The 16,658-nt window shown below is 41.6% G+C and overlaps 1 protein-coding gene across 4 annotated transcripts; it reads left to right on the top strand.

Annotated features, from left to right (window-relative positions):
• Positions 1-497: 497 nt before the first annotated feature.
• Positions 498-16,201, top strand: gata2a (GATA binding protein 2a). 4 transcript variants are annotated; one of them, XM_077529469.1, is made up of 7 exons: positions 498-745; positions 838-894; positions 6,085-6,471; positions 7,126-7,698; positions 9,539-9,696; positions 13,838-13,963; positions 14,568-16,201. In XM_077529469.1, exons 3-7 carry the CDS (start codon positions 6,243-6,245, stop codon positions 14,865-14,867), a joined length of 1,386 nt encoding a protein of 461 aa, XP_077385595.1. In that variant the 5' UTR covers positions 498-745; positions 838-894; positions 6,085-6,242; the 3' UTR covers positions 14,868-16,201. The 4 variants fall into 4 exon arrangements, with proteins under 4 accessions (XP_077385595.1, XP_077385596.1, XP_077385593.1 ...); XM_077529470.1 differs by having other exon boundaries at positions 498-894; positions 9,551-9,696; XM_077529467.1 differs by having other exon boundaries at positions 498-894.
• The last annotated feature ends 457 nt before the right edge of the window (positions 16,202-16,658 follow it).

Here is a 16,658-nt window from a genome sequence, read left to right as displayed (position 1 = left end):
TAAAACAGAAACTATGGTTTGAAATATAACTGCAGAGCAGACACAATTTTAAATGCTCGGAAGCCAGCAGGAGGAAAAAAAAAACAAAAAAACCCGAAAACTTTTGGACCAACTAAGTGTAAAATTTGCCGCCGTGCACCTCATGGTCACTCACAGGCTGTCAACTTCCCACAACTCGACCACTCGCACAATCTCGCGAGATCCAATATAAAAATCTGTCACATTGCAACCCTTCATTCAACATTCATTCACCACAACATTGTACTGTATTTCTATTATTATTATTATTATTATTATTATTATTATTATTATTATTATTATTATTATTATTATTATTAATTTATTTTTTTTGTGCAAAAATAAAACAAACATGTAATAAAGCGATGAAAACTGAATGTTTTTATTTCTAGGCAGGTGTCTGACATAACTCGTGTCGGTGGGTGTGTATCCCTTTAAATGACATTCATTTGCTTCCCTTCCAAATGATTGCAAGTGCATACAGCTGTTATGCTGACGTGCCATCGTGAAAGATGCTAAACTGTCGGCTAGAGGACGTTACTAGATGACTGCTATATTTTTTATTTTATTTTTTTAAAGGAGACACCGTGACTCTGACACCGGAAGCCCGAATGTTGCTGCCTGTCATGCCAGCCTCTCTTATGGACGCGCAAGTTTCTGCTGCCATTCACTGAGCCTGCACACACGAGAGCCGCACTGTGCACACACTCGTCGCACGCATAACCACGTAAACGCATGCACCGCCGACACCAATTCGATTCAAAGCCACAATTCCACTATTCCTTCTTTTTGAACGAAAAGCTAAACGTCTGTCAGCAGATGGCGAGTTTGCTTCTTTTTGATGACCTTTAACGGCGAGGGAGCCTGCAGCAGTGGGTGAGTGCATGAGTGTAATTTTTAGTCTATCTGCAATGGTGACATTTCAACGTCCATAAAGTCCTTTATTTTAGGATGAAAGACACCTTTGGCATTATTTATTTTTTTCAATGTTTAGGACTTTTTTGCAGTTCAGATGCATAGGCTACTGTTTAAAATAATTAATTATTCAACATTCTATCTATCTATCTATCTATGTGCATTTCTGCTTTTTAAAAGCCCTTGAATTGATGATAAAATGTAATACATACTCAAGTCTACCATCTATAGCGTTTGTGAGTTAAATGTTTTTTTTGTTTTTAAATATTGTATTTATTCTTAGAATGATATTGCATTTGTTCTTATTAGCAACTTACAAAAACATACATTGTACTTTTAAATGGGGTGTGTTTGTGTATCATAAATATGTTCTTATAAGGTATAGCCTACAGTATTTTCCAGAATTAAATTATAGTTTGGAATGTTACTCAGTCACCAATACCAAGACCAAGTACCAATACCACTACTACTTTAGACATTTCCTCCCAAAAAATGCAAGATCATTTTAAAGAAATAACTCGCAGTCTGGCATTTTCCTTAAAATAGCATTAATGCCACTTTATTATTATTCTCATTTCTAAATCCTGATCATAAATGGCCACAAGAGGGTTGTCACAAGTACAATACCTTGAAATAAGGCTGGCTATCAGCCCAATAGAAATACCTGGCATAGCCCTCCTGACTACCAGGAAAAAATATATATATATTGTCCAATCATGTTTATTTAGATATTCCCCAATCTTTGTGAAGTAATGGAATACTGCAAAAGAAATAAAAAAAAAATAATAAAAATAAAAAAGTTTTTATTTTTAAGCTATGAAGTGTCCACTACAGAGGACATTTTTTTTTAAACTTAAATGCTAGGCTCAAATACAGTTAAAATAATTCAAACAATACTTGAATGTGTTCTTAAGAGGCTTATAGAAAACATGCTAACAACATTTAAAGCCTAAATATGTTCAATAAAAAGTGTTATAAACTTACTTTTCATCTTCCCTAAAAAGTGCTTGCACTGAGAGAAGCCATTTTCTTTTATGATGCAATCAAAGGTAGCAAAGCCCCACCCACACACATTTGGTATTATTGGAAAGCTCTGAATGTCCTCTATAGAGCACAAAAGGAGTTAATTCAATCGTATGCACTGGGTGGGAGATATTCAGGTTTAAAAAGGTCCACTACAGAGGACAAATTTGAATTGCTGGTAGTCAGGAGGATAAGTACTCTCACATCCCTAATAATGTGTATTGGCACATGTTGCCTTGGGCTTTGCTTGGGAAAAAAAAATCATGAAAGAGACGACTGTATCATCATCCAGTATTACTGACGACAAAACGTCCAATTGTTATGCTCTGTGTTGCATAATGAGTGGTGTAGCCACCTTTCATGATGTGAGCCTGCAGAGAAAATGACACCATGTTGTCACTCTCCTCCTTATTGTCTGCAATCGTGTAGAATGCCAGTACATGACACGTTCACCAAAAGAAAGTTCTTAAAAAAATGGCTGGCTGAAGTTGACTGCATTGAAGTAGTTTGACGGCGAGCTGATGGATGTCATAGCAGCACCCAGGCCTCATTCATGGCCGATAGATGCTCTTGTGATTGGGCGCTGGTGGCTCCAAAGCCCCCGGGTGCCCTCGCTCTATCTAATTAGGCGTGAGTAAAGGGGACAATAATGCTTCAGCTGCTCTGTGTCATTCTCTCTCTCTTCCTCTGCTTATCTTCATAAGCCCCACATGGCTCTTCACCCCCCCAGCTAAACACACACACAGGGTGCGCACTTTTGAACAGTTGCACACCTCCACTCAGGATAATGATGGATGACCGTGCCCAATGGGAGCAAACAGGTAGATAAAGCCAATCCCATTTAATAATAATAGCAGTGTGGATGGGAATGATAATCTTGTTGTTCATTAGTGGCTGCAGTGATACAGTTGTTACACGCATGCACTTGCGAGCCGTTGCATGAGGGATAGTGCAAAAAACGCTTCTCTTTAGAATAGCATGTGAAACAATGCTGCTGTGTCCTTGACAAGCCCCCTCCCCACAATCACTTCACCCTCACTCGTCTTTTGTTCCAGCTCAGATACAAACGGGATTAATGAAGGTAGAAATGACAGAGGGCTAAATCCTGCTGAGTAATCCATTTGGCAAACATGCCGACGACAATGGCAACGTCTGACGCTCCCTCCCTCCCTCCAAGGCCTCGCGCGAGACTGGAGAGCGCACAACCGTGTTCTTCCTCGAGTATCATAATTCACTCATTTACAAGTGGGAGTGAATTTAAACTCACGGGCTCCCACTCCACCTGTCAGTGTGACGTGGCTCGCTGGAATGTGAGTTATTCAGGTGGTCACTATACTGCACTAATTTGTTGGTTTTAGGGGTTGACAAGCTCTTAGAGCTGAGCTCATCAACTCCCTGCCTCTGGCAACATGCCAGTGATTTAAGGACTGTGTGCTGACTGACACACACGCACACACTAGAGATAGAAGGGGTCTTTTACCTGGAGAATTTGTCAAGGTATCATAAGCACCCCCCCGTCCCACCCCGCGTGATCATGTGACGTCAAATGCCGGCGTCGGCGTGGCGGCGAGCCATTCTCTGCCCCCTTGCACCCTCCAAATTATTCCGTCAATCAAATGACCCCGTCTTCACGCAACAAGTACGACACTTTTAATACACATTGAACGCATCATGGTTGTGCAACTGGTGGCCTGCGGGCCACATGCAGCCCTCAGCACATTCTATGATTTATTTAAAAAAAAAAAAAAAATCGCAACCCAGAAAATGCTGGAACACTAGTTTATTATTATTTTTTCCACATGGAAACAGGATAGGCGAGTATCAACACCTGGCCTTATTTTAAGGTTATCGGTACATGCAACGGCAGCCGATACTGTATTGGGTGCCCTCTTGTGGCCATTTTACAATCAACAACTAGAATTTATATGAATAGAAAAATGCCATTATCTTTATGCAATTTTAAGGAAAAAAAATGCTATTTATATAAGTCATGATTTCAAAATAGCTGTCAGTGTTTTTTTAAAGGGTGAATTATGTGTATCAAAAGTACTATCGGTAACTACACGAGTTGAGTTCTCGTACTGGTATCTGTCAGGAAAAAAAAGTGGTCTTGAACATCCCTTCAAAATATAAAATCATGCTGAAATAAAATCTGCAAATATGCACCACCGTGAGTATGCAGGACGTTGTGATTTTAAGTTGTATTATCACAATTCACCACTAGATGGCAAACATGTCTTATTTGCACGCATACTGGGTTTTATACTGCTCAATACGACGTCAGTAGACCTAGTATTTTTTAATTTTTTTTGCAACTTTGGAATGACATGCTGACATACATCAATAATATTAAAATTTTGAATTAGTTGATTTTTTTTGTGTGAAAAAAATGCACAAAATCAGATGCTTTGCTGTTTGAGCAGTTTTGTGCTGTCCTTAAATTGTCACTTACAGGAGAGTGCTGGATTTTTTTTATTTAATAGTGTAGTTTTGTTTAACTCAATCCCTTTGTTTGTGGAATAGTGGAACTTTTACATGCATCGAGAAATTGAGTATTAAAAATGGAATATTGAATGTGTATTTTGTCCATATTTAAAATAGCAATTTTTGTCATACATTTTGTTGGAAAGTATGTGCATGCTGATGAAAAATTGTGGCTTCCTCCATCATTTGAAGTTGAAGTTTATTGAACATGTAAACATAACTAAACATAAACATAAACAAATAGCAAATAAAAATTGAGAGAAACGAAAAAAAACTCATAACAATCATTAGAAATGGTATACATGTCCAAAGGGAGTAGGAAGAAGTTAATCCTACCCCTTATTCTTTACATCTTATTTCAACAGTAAATTAACACATCGCAATAAAAGAAAACGTGCAATCATGTGGACAGCCCCACTTCAACACACGTACTAAGCCAATAGTGCATGCATGTGCACTTAAGTTGTCCGTCCCTGCGTCATACATAAATAGATTTTTACATTTCATTCACGTGTTGCAAAAGCGTGTATTTTAACAGGTCTTAATAGTGAATAATGATGACATTAGTTTCAGAAAGAAAAAGCAGGCATCTCTGTGCATACGTTTCATTTGTTTGGAGTGTTGTTGTGAATGGGGCCCTTCTCGAGATACTTGGATGATCAGCATATAGGTGAGGCCTCTCGCCCATCCCTGGTGCCAGACGCAGAGAAAAGGGCCCCATTAGTATGCAAACCGTGTTTGATAGCCCAGTCCTCGCAGACAAAAAAAAGCCCTCTGTTTTCACAAGTGGAATGCTCTGCTACTAATTAAAGACAATTAGACGCTGCGAACAATGGGCCAGAATGTGGGGTCATAAATCGACTACTCCTCTTGTTGGTTTTAGAGGTGCTAAAAACGCCGTGTATTTACATAACAGCAGCATACCAAAAACAACACGCACAATTACCGCCGGCTTTGTGTGGCTCATTCAGCAATTGGAATGATTAGATTTCTGCAAGTGGGTGTGAAATCTATAAAGAGCCTTTTATATGATGCGTTCATTGGCTGGTTCAAAAAGGTATAGAGTCGAATTTGCGTGGAATTACATTTTCTAAATAATCATATTAGCAGGATCAGCTGTGCTCGGCAGCGGTGTTGAATGTGCGCCTTTAAAGCGCTAAAAAACGATTATCGGCGGCCGATTGCGTCCTCATTGTGAAGCTTGCCGAGAGACTGGAGATATTACGCTGCTGATTGAGAAGTCTTTCACTTCAATTGGCATCCAGAAAGAAAGAAAGAAAGGCAGAGAGGAGCCGGGATGCTGCGAGCCAATTGCGGCAGCTAGACTCGCGATTGGCCGGCACCGCGAAGCCCCGCCCCCGCGCTGCTTGATATGGGAATTTACTGGCGCCAGCCGCATCAGTCCGCGCCACATCTCATTAATGATCCCGAGTCGTGCGCGGATCAGGAGGCCGACACGTCCAAACTGCAGTCAGCTGATCGACAACAGCAACAGGTAGCGAGACATTTCCTTTTCGGACCAGCAAAACGTCACTCGTTTTCTTTCAACTTTAAAGCGAATGCATCTTTTTTTTTTTTTGTTTGTTTCATCGTGTCCAAATTCATTTCATTTTGATTTTAAACAATCTGATTTCTCTTCTGTAGGTAAAAACATATGAGCTGGAGGATGAAGAAAGCCGCTCGCATTGTTTGAGGATTTTTTTATTTTTTTTATTAAGTCAGGACTTTCACAGCGGACGGGGACGATATTTTATCAAGAGGATTAAACTTCCACTGTAGGACGGCGATCCAGCGTCTCAGCCATGGAGGTCGCAGCGGCAGATCAGTCCCGGTGGATGGCGCACCACCACGCCGTGCTCAACGGCCAGCACCCGGACTCGCACCATCACGGTCTGAGCCACAACTACATGGAGCCCATGGCGCCTTTGCTGCCCCAAGACGAAGTAGACATGTTTCTGAACCACTTGGACTCTCAGGGGAACCCTTACTACACCAACTCTCGGGCCAGGGTCACCTACAGCCAAGCGCACGGTAAGACATGCAACGTTATAAATAGAGGGAAAATCAAGGAGCAAAAATAATAATTATGATTATTATTATTGAAAATGTATTTTCATAAAATTCTATGAAGGGTTGGATTTTTATTTTTTTTTGCAAGGGGAAATTACGAATAATAATTCATGAAGTGGGCAAGCATTCCGGCCCAAAAGTCCTCTGTGACATTTTGTGTGTGTATATTCAGGAACATAAAAGGAATTTCTATGACAGCAGGAGGAAAGGGAAGTGTGTCATTTAACCCTCTGTGCTGGGGCAGGAGTTTGTGAGGGGAGAGAGAAAGAGAGAGAGGCACTTCCCGGATATAAAATAAAAACCGCAAAATTACTAATAACAATCGTTACTCCGAGAGCTGCGGGCGATGTAAAGATACCCGAAGGGAAGACTCGTTTTTTATTTGTTTGCTTCCAACGAGGCATTTTTTGTTTTATTCTATTGAGTGGGCGTCTTATTAATGTCACGGATAATTTAACAGCACGAGAAATAGGCCATTTTCTTGTAATAATTTCGGCGAGGAGAATAATTAAATGTTAACTTTGCCTGATTGTTATAATTCAGGAGGTATTTTCAGTTTTAATTTGGACGCGTTTCGTTAAGCAACAAATACGAATAAGATGTCTGCAATTTCAGCTCGCCTCGCTGGGAATCAGGTCTGCCGCCCACACCTCATCCACAGCCCCGGTATCCCCTGGCTGGACCCCGGCAAGGCAGCTCTGTCCGCCGCCCACCACCATAACGCGTGGGCGGTGGGCCACTTCAGCAAACCCGGCCTGCACCCCACCAGCTCCGGCTACCCGTGTAGCAGCAACACCGGCACGGCTCCGGTGTCCTCGCTCACTCCGGCGACCCACTCCAGCCCGCACCTCTACAGTTTCCCCCCTACCCCGCCCAAAGACGTGTCCCCGGACCCCGGGCCCACGTCGCCCACCTCCACGTCGACCAGGATGGACGAGAAGGAGTCCCTCAAGTACCAAATGCCGCTGGCGGAAGGCATGAAGATGGAGGGCTGCAGCCCCCTGCGCGGCGGCCTGGCGTCGATGAACGGCCAGGGCCCGGCCACGCACCACCCGATTCCCACGTACCCGGCCTACCCTCTGCACACTCCCCACGAGTACAGCGGCAGTCTGTTCCACCCCGGCAGCCTGCTCGGTTCGTCGTCCAGCTTCACGCCCAAATGCAAAAGCAAAGCCCGGTCGAGCTCAGGTGAGTCTCACCTCGGTTTTTTTTCTTTTCTTAATGTTTCATTTAAAAACAGACAAACGGAAAAAAAACTACAAATTTTTGGTTTAGAAGTGCACGGTTGAAATTGTAAATATTGCTACATGGAAAAATATGCTTTTAAAATGCACGTCTTAAGTGAAAAGAATAACAGAGTTGTAAGTTAATTGTCACTTTCGCTAGAAATATTACAAGTACAAATACAACCTTGTGTATACTTTTGGGGGTACAATTTTAATTGTAATTAAATATCAAACATTATGGACATAATGACATTTAATGTTTTTTGTTGTTGTTGTTTTTAAAGGTTTAGCAACACGTAGCATAAATAGCCTCTAGACTATAGACCTCAGCAAAGATGATCAAGAAATGACATTTTCACCAATATTTTATTAAATAAGAATATATATATATATATTTTTTAAAATTGATATGATGGTTGTTTTTAAAGATTCACGTGACTTAAATGCCATCAATTAAACCTTGTGTATTATCGAACAAAATGGACGTCTTGAACGTGACACCTGAGCAGATTCGGGCAGGTCGTGCCATGAGCTTGTTTTCGTTTCAACGTGCCCTCTATTGCACTTAAAAACCAAGGAGTCACGACGCCCTGGCTCCTGCCATATCCTGTATACCTCCGAGTGAACAAATCACGACCTCCTCCCCCTCCCCGCATGCTAACAAAGAGCAGGCGACAGAGCCCCGCTGTTTGTGTTCTTAAACGCACAAAAAGTGGAGGCGAGCATGACCGCAGCAGAGCAGCATGCAGCTTTATCTCCTATTCTGTATTACACAATCATGATGATCATGTGTTTTTATTAAATTTTATTTGTTACAAGTAGAACATTCTGTCAACTTTTATGACGAGCTAGCTAGCCCATTTTTTCATTTATTATTAGCTAAGTTATGAATATGAACTAACTGGTCATCATTTGTGTTTTTTTTTTTTTTTTTTTTCACCTAGACAATGCTGCCACTCAGATCTGACTGATGTGAGCTTTTGTAGGTCAAAAATGCTGTCTTGTGACATTTTAATAGAAGCTAGCAATAATCAGGAACATATCAGCTGTGGCATTAAAAGGCGCTTATCTGTTCAAGTGGATGTCCAGCGCTAGTAAATGTTGATTGACTGGCGTCCAAAATGCCAGACTGACATTTCAGCTGTCGACACGTATACCTTACAGTAGCTTCCTGTTGAATTAGCCTCAAAACCCCAACCCTTCCTCTTCCCTCGCCTTTTCACAGCTTTTATCTTCTCATTTTAAATTTCAACATTAAATGTTGCGTAAGACATCACTACTTGTGATGAATATTCACGGTGCAAATGACCCTGCCGTAATGTGGTCGTTGGACTTGCGAAAGACTCGAGGAGAGGTATAAAAGAACCGGGGCACATTTCAAAAGGTTTTTCGCTCAGGTCAGATTCCATTGTGGAGCGAAAGGGTGGGACGTTGGGTGTTGCTAGTATTATAACAGTAATAATGAGGCGATACTCTTGGGAGAGGGGGATACTTGAATTAGAAGAACAGTTGAGCAACAGGCCATTTGAAGTGAGCTGGTGTGTGAGAAGAGAAGCGTGTTGAGCGTCAGCTTGAAGTGAAAGATGACAACAGACATCAATAAACATGTTTACAAACAAGAATTTCTTACCATTCAGCTGATTTGATGCTGTCGCTTTCTTCTTGTTCTTGACACCTTTGGACATGTTCAACTCTCCCCTCCGTGGTTCAGTTTCCATGGTTGTCCATGACTGACACACAATGTGACGTTGACCAATTGCGACATTTTTAATTATATAAAATTTCTTCTTGTGCCCCTCTTGAATTATATGCAGAGGGCCGTGAATGTGTAAACTGCGGTGCCACCTCAACTCCTCTATGGCGACGGGACGGTACCGGCCACTACCTGTGCAACGCCTGCGGACTGTACCACAAGATGAACGGCCAGAACCGACCGCTCATCAAGCCCAAACGCAGACTGGTGAGTCCCGCTTGGACCTTGGGAGGAATCCGAATATGAGCAAAAAGCAGATGCCGTCGACACAATTCCAGGAAAGTTATATTTTCCCTATCATCTTCCTGGAATTGTTTGTTCCTCTCACCCCCTGATGATCCACCTACATGGCCTGGTACAATACTGCTACTATTGCCATTGTTCTTGCTATCATTATTGCTGGTACTTCTGATACTGTTACTGATAGCAATGCCCACGTTGTTGTAGTTAACACCACGTTGGAGTTAATGACAGCACGCCGAAATGTATTAAACTATTGCTACAGTAGCGCAAAAAAAAAAAAAAAAAATGGAACGACCTACTAACTTGGGTCAATTTCACCCAACTTTGGCTTGTTAGCAGCGCCACTGTCACATTGGAGTTAATGATGGCAGCCAGAGGTACAGAGCTATTGCTACAGTAGCCCCCCCCCAAAAAAAAGGGAAAATTAAAAATAAAATTGGACTTGAAGTTAATGACAGTACTTAGAGCTATTACTATAGTAGCGCAAAAAAAAGGAGAAAATTTAAAAATAAAATAAAATTGGATCGATCCACTAACTTGGGTCAATTTGACCCAACTTTGAGCTGTTAGCAATGTTAATGTTGGCACACAGAGAGCTACAGAGCTATTGGTGCAGTCAGGCAAAAAAAAGAAAAGGAATATTAAAAATAAAATGACAGCTAAATTAATGACAGCATGCAGAGCTAATACTACAATAACACTTTATAAAAAAAAAAAAAAAAAGCTAAGGGAAAATTAAAAATAAAATAAAATTGGACTGAACCACTAACTTGGGTCAATTTAACCCAACTTTGGGCTGTTAGCAATGTTAATGTTGGCACACAGAGTGCTACAGAGCTATTGGTACAGTAGGGCAAAAAAAGAAAAGGTCAAATTTAAAAATAAAATTGGACTTGAAGTTAACGACAGCACATAGAGCTATTACTACAGTAGCGCAAAAAAAAGGAGAACATTTAAAAATAAAATAAAATTGGATCGATCCACTAACCCCGGGTTTTCACTGGATGCGGTTGCGGTGCGGTTGCGGTGCGGTCCGGCGACGCAAGCAATTAGATTCCATTCATTCGAATGGTGCAGTTTACACCGCTTGCGGGTGCGTTGCGTGTCGACTGCGGAAGGCCTGCGGCGTGCCGCAAGCCTTCCGCAAGGATAGCCTATTTTCTATTTTTGCCGGACGCCGCAGCGGTAGGCCTCCGGCAAATGGCAAGCTAGCACAAAACACATCGAGCGGGACAGGAAGACCGAGGCAGTTTCAAAATAAATTTCCGGTTACCTTTCAGAATAAAATACTCGCCAGCTCCTATTTCGCAAGTTTTTCAGCAAAACGTGACGTGGGCGTCGCCGGGCCATGTGCTCATTCACGGTTTAGACACCAGCGAACATGGACGAGGAGAGGTTTATATTGGAGGTGGAAAACCACAAAATAATATATGACACGGCACATCCTTTTTATAAGGACTGTAATGTATTGTGAGTTTGATGTTCGCGATTGCTTGTTGTGCCCGTCTCGCTTGCCGTACTGAGCGGCAGCCGGACGGGGAAGACAGAAATAAAGAGTGGACCCGCACTGACCCGACTCTCGTTATTAATATACTTTACAAGGACAACCAAAAAAAGGATGCTGCATGGAATCTCATAGCAGAAGAGCACAGACATTCTGTATGTTTGTCGTTGTGAAATGCCACATGATCGCGCGCGCGCGGTCCCGCGAGACACGTTGGGAAGTGGGCGGCGACGGTGCTGGCGGACCGCAGCTGTGCGGAGCCGGTGTGGATTGACAAAAAAATTGACCCGTCCGGAGCACGCAGTCAAGACGCACCGCACCGCAACCGCATCCGGTGAAAACCCGGGGTAACTTGGGTCTTTTTGACCCAACTTTGAGCTGTTAGCAATGTTAATGTTGGCACACAGAGAGCTACAGAGCTATTGGTGCAGTCAGGCAAAAAAAAAAAGAAATATTGAAAATAAAATTGGACTTTAAGTTAATGACAGCACACAGAGCTAATACAATAGCACAAAAAAAACAAAAAACAAAGGGAAAATTAAAATAAAATAAAATTGGACCGAACCACTAACTTGGGTCAATTTTACCCAACTTTGGGTTACATTTTTTATTTTTTTTTATTTTAAATTTTCCATTTTCTTTTTTTCTTTTTTTGCATAATAGCTTTGCGTGCTGTCATTTACGTCAATGTGGTGTTTTTTACAGCAACATTGACATTGCTAACAACCCAAAGTTGGGTCAAATTGACCCAAATAAGGTAAATTGGGTCATTCTTGACCCAGCAGTATTAAGAGTGTGGTTTGAAAAAGTAAATAATCAGAAACAAAAGATAGGTAATTAGTAACAAAGTATTATGTTGGAAATAAGACAAAAAAAAACTTGCCTACTTTTAAAATTTGCATTCATGCAGCTAATAATGATGCCCAACTTTAGCTGTACGTTGTTCCCATGAGACTCCCCCCAACTGCACACACTTTGTAGTTTATGATGAAAAATTCCTTGACCGCAGAGTTAGTCTTCCTCATCTCAAAGTCCATTCCATTTTCCATTTGGGCCCGCTGCAGCTTTTTGCATTTCCAACTCAAGTGTTTGTCAGAGCCGTGTTCAAAGGGGCATCCAGTTGTTTCCTATCCGGATATCTGCCCGGCCCAGATAAGGAAGTCAGGCTCCCGGCTGTTTCCGCCTTCACCCAGTACGCTGCATTCTCTCTGGCCAGACTGACATATACTGTAAAGAGATTATCACAACACTAGAGGAGCCGCTTATGCGCTCCGAAGAGATGGACCGGGAGGGGTGGGGATTGGAAAATACACGGATTTATGTTGCTCTCGTGTTTATCATTCTGTGCGCGCACAACTGGGGGGGATGCGCGGCTTCCTTCAAATGTTAACTTGATTGTATTATTTTGCATCAAAATGAATAGGAATGCGGCCGGTTGGTACGTCAACAGCAACACTTGCACCTGGGTTTAATTTAAGGAGGGAAAAAAAGATGCCGCTCACACAGCAGCCGCAGGGTTCTTGCATGTAAAGTTAATGTTTCTTATTATGTGTGTAGAATTGATCTGCAATGGACACAGCAGTCCAATGTCGGGCGGGGTTTCGGGTTTTATATGGCTCCATTTCCAACATATACTGATTTATAAGATGCTAACAGTATTGCGGTTTTGTATATAACACTCATTTTTGTGCAAAAAAAAAAATCCCAAATTGAGGGGCATATTTATTAACTGGTATGTTTACCAGTACCGTGCCAGTACCTAGGGATTGTTAAAAAAAAAAAAAAAAAAAAAAAAAAAAAAATCACGGATACATAGCACATTTCATACACAACTCAATATGCTTCACATACTATAATTAAAAGTATATTTGAAAGCAGTTATAAAGATTTAAAAGTAAAGTAATAAAAATAGCTTACTTAAATTTCAATATTAACAATATTTTATAATATATATTTTATATTTTATTTTATAATTTCAAATATTAACAATATTTTCAAAAACATGATATATTAAAAAAAACAAAAACAAAAAAAGACCTTAATCACAAGTATGAGAAAAAAGCATAATTTTTAACATGGATTTAAAAGTGTCTACACTTTATTAGTATGTTTTGAATTTTCACTCTGATGATAATAAAAAATACTGTAAATTGGGGGACTGTATTATAGCCTGCACAAGTACAGAGAACAAAAATCTGCTTTCTAAAAGTCATATTGCACAGTTGCGTTATTCATGGCATTTAAAGGTAATTAGAGTACAATGCAAAACTTTTTTTTTTTTTTTATAAATTCAAGTAAAGTGGAAAATAAGAGTTGGAAAAAAATCATGCAAATTTAATTTAAAAGAAATATGACCAGTGGTCACAAATGTTTACCTTTTTTTTTTTTTTTTTTTTTTAAAGCTCTATGTCTGCAGCAGCTTTCCTGAGTCAACCTCTCGTCATCCCTTTTTTTTTTTTTTTTTTAAACAAATGTTTACATTTTATAAGACTGCATTTTTTTGTTAGTAAGGTTTTCATTCATGATTCTCAATGTTGCATCCTCTTGTCAACAAGTTTGAAATGATGATTGAAGGCATTTTTTCCCTCTGCTTCCCCGCAGTCGGCCGCTCGCCGTGCAGGCACCTGCTGCGCTAACTGCCAGACCACCACCACCACCCTGTGGAGGCGCAATGGCAACGGAGACCCAGTGTGCAACGCCTGCGGCCTTTACTTTAAACTGCACAACGTAAGTAGCCCCTAAAATACACACAGTGCGTGGCTGGAGGGGGGTTGGGGGTCCGCCAGGTCGTTAACTGGTCAAGTGGGCGGACAGCTTGTATCGATTTAGGAGCGGAGAACGTGCGAGCGTGAAGCAAATCCAGCTCGCCCTGTCGAGCGGAACCCACCGGCCGTCCTCCTTTTTTATTATTATTAATCCATCGTTGTTTCAATGGGGGGGGGGCGTTACTCCCCTGAGAGGCGGCGGGGCGGGACCGTCATTCAGTGTAACGGCGTCGGTTACACTGATGAGGATTTGTCTGAGGCTGCTCCTTTCACAACCAGCCGGGCCCTCATCCTCATGTATTCAAATTGAGCGGGACGACTGTTTGCTTTTGAATTAGACAAAAGCCAAACACTCCCCCGACTCACCTTCGAATGCAACTATAGTTTATGCAAAACAGCTGCTCATTATTTATAGCGTACTGGTTTGAATTAGGCATTCGAGTTCGACACGCGGAAAGGAAAAGTAGAAAAAAAAAAAGCACAATTAAAATGTAGTACTGATGATGTGAGTGCCGCTATTGTGCGTGCGTGCGTGACGTGAGGCGCTAATGTGCCGCTCCCCACAGGTCAACAGACCGCTGACGATGAAGAAAGAAGGCATCCAGACGCGCAACCGCAAGATGTCGAGCAAGTCCAAGAGGAACAAGCGAGCCAGCGACGGCTTCGAGGAGCTGACCAAGTGCATGCAGGACAAGGCCTCCCCCTTTGGCGCTGCCCCCGGCCTCACAAGCCACATGACCCACATGGGTCACTTACCCCCCTTCAGCCACTCGGGACACATGCTGCCGACTCCCACGCCCATTCACCCTTCATTCGGGCACCCCCACCACACCAACCGCTCGCCGGTTTGGGCAGAGCCGCACTGAACGTTCAAGGGCCCAGCCATCCCTCACAATAAGCCGGAAGACTTGTACAGAGGTTGGAGCCGAGCGGCGCTCAGATGGACTTCGTAACTGCGGTTGAGTCGGACCTCACGGGTGGAGAAACGCAGGGAGCAGGACATTGGCGGACTCTGTGAGGATTGCAGGAATGGAGAGAATGGTGACGTTTGTCGTTCATTCCGCTCGTTCTAGTCAAGCTGCCTCTCCTCGGCCTTCATGAGAGTTCTTCAAAGTTGTCTCTAGGGCCCGACCGATTCATTGGCCGGCTGATTGTGGCCCTTCAAACATCAGCCACAATCCAAACCACCAAAATAATTGTATTTTTATTTTATTTTTTTACCTTTTAGAACAGTTTTACACAAGTGACAATGGTCTCATTATACTGAATATATACAAAATGACATTTGTTAAGGACATTCTATGGACCTGTCATTCAAAACAAAGAAAATCGTAATTTTTACAAGTTGTGCAAGTAATTGAGTTGGATGTCACTATTTTACACACGGCTTAAAATCACGGTTTGTTTTAAAAAATATAAACAGTGACGGAGAAATGCGGAAAATATGACACACATTCAACTACTGGTAACATTTGAGAAAGATTAATGTTAATTAAATGCATTGCGCCACACGATGCATTCTACAAACCAATAAAGAACGTTATTTTTTTAAACAATATATTTATAGTTGACCCCCCTGCTATTCCCAGGTAATAGGGACCAGGATGACCCACAAATAGTGAAAATCTGCATATAATTGACACCTATTTAAAAATTAATCAGCCAGTTAATGAGTAATCTGTATTTCCCCCCCCGCCAAAAATAACAAAAAAACAAAAATCCCTATCGGTCGGGTCCTACTCTTCATCCCATCTCCTCAGTCTGATATATGCGCACCCTCTCCACGCTTCAGGGCTGGAAATGAAGGCCTGGCTGGACCCGAGCAGACCGCAGTCAACACGCGAACGTGTGCTCTCGTCACATGCTGGATTGTGCAGCAACGCAGCATTCACCCCTTTTTAATAATGGCCTTTTATGGGGAATAAAAGACACAGTAAATAGTGTTTATAAATGCTTAATTGCTATTATGGTTGTTATATTTGATGTTATAATTATTGCTACGATAATTTATTTTCACTCTTTAAGCTTTTGTCAAAGACATATGGAAAACGTTCCGAGTTTGATTTCGTGGTTATGATGTAAAGGAAAACACTGACTTATAGATGAAAATTCCCCAAGCTGTAAGTTTTTATCATTTTTTCCATCTCACAAAAAGTGAAGAAAATAAAGTTTAATACTTGATATGTCACAGCTTCTTAAATGTGGTCTGCCTCTTTCTTAACTTGCTTTTTCACCACATGGCTCTATTGGTTAAAACTTGAAAATAATTTACTCCTCTGAACCTTGATGGAAGCGATAAACAGTGTCTCATAAGTTAACATAACTGCTGCCAACATGAAAGCTAACTTCAAATGGCCCTGCAGGGGCCATGACAGCTAGCTTGACTTGTCTTGTTGATGTTTGCACTTGCCGTATCCCGTTTTTACTGCCATACCATAGTTGCTATCTACACAACACCTTCCCAACATCATATTCAATTGATAATTAAGGATGCTAAGAAACGGCTAGTTAATTGCGCCGTCATTTTGTGATGAAGCACAAGTCTCTGGCATTAGCGGCTAATGCTAGCAGCGAGTGCCTGGCTAGCTACTTTTAAAGTACCGTACTCACACGGCCGTTACTTTGCTTTCTTCTTTTTCAATGATGTGGACATATGC

Source organism: Festucalex cinctus, chromosome 8 (assembly GCF_051991245.1).
Source record: "Festucalex cinctus isolate MCC-2025b chromosome 8, RoL_Fcin_1.0, whole genome shotgun sequence".
Lineage (NCBI taxonomy): Eukaryota > Metazoa > Chordata > Actinopteri > Syngnathiformes > Syngnathidae > Festucalex > Festucalex cinctus.
This window is presented reverse-complemented; position numbering and strand designations above follow the sequence as displayed.

What these genes read in the sequence shown, in the direction of transcription:
- gata2a (XM_077529469.1), top strand. Translation starts at nt 6,243, where the DNA reads ATGGAGGTCGCAGCGGCAGATCAGTCCCGGTGGATGGCGCACCACCAC. An exon ending in CACCTACAGCCAAGCGCACG is followed by an intron (nt 6,472 to 7,125) that starts GTAAGACATGCA and finishes CTGCAATTTCAG; the next exon opens with CTCGCCTCGCTGGGAATCAG. An exon ending in TTTACTTTAAACTGCACAAC is followed by an intron (nt 13,964 to 14,567) that starts GTAAGTAGCCCC and finishes CGCTCCCCACAG; the next exon opens with GTCAACAGACCGCTGACGAT.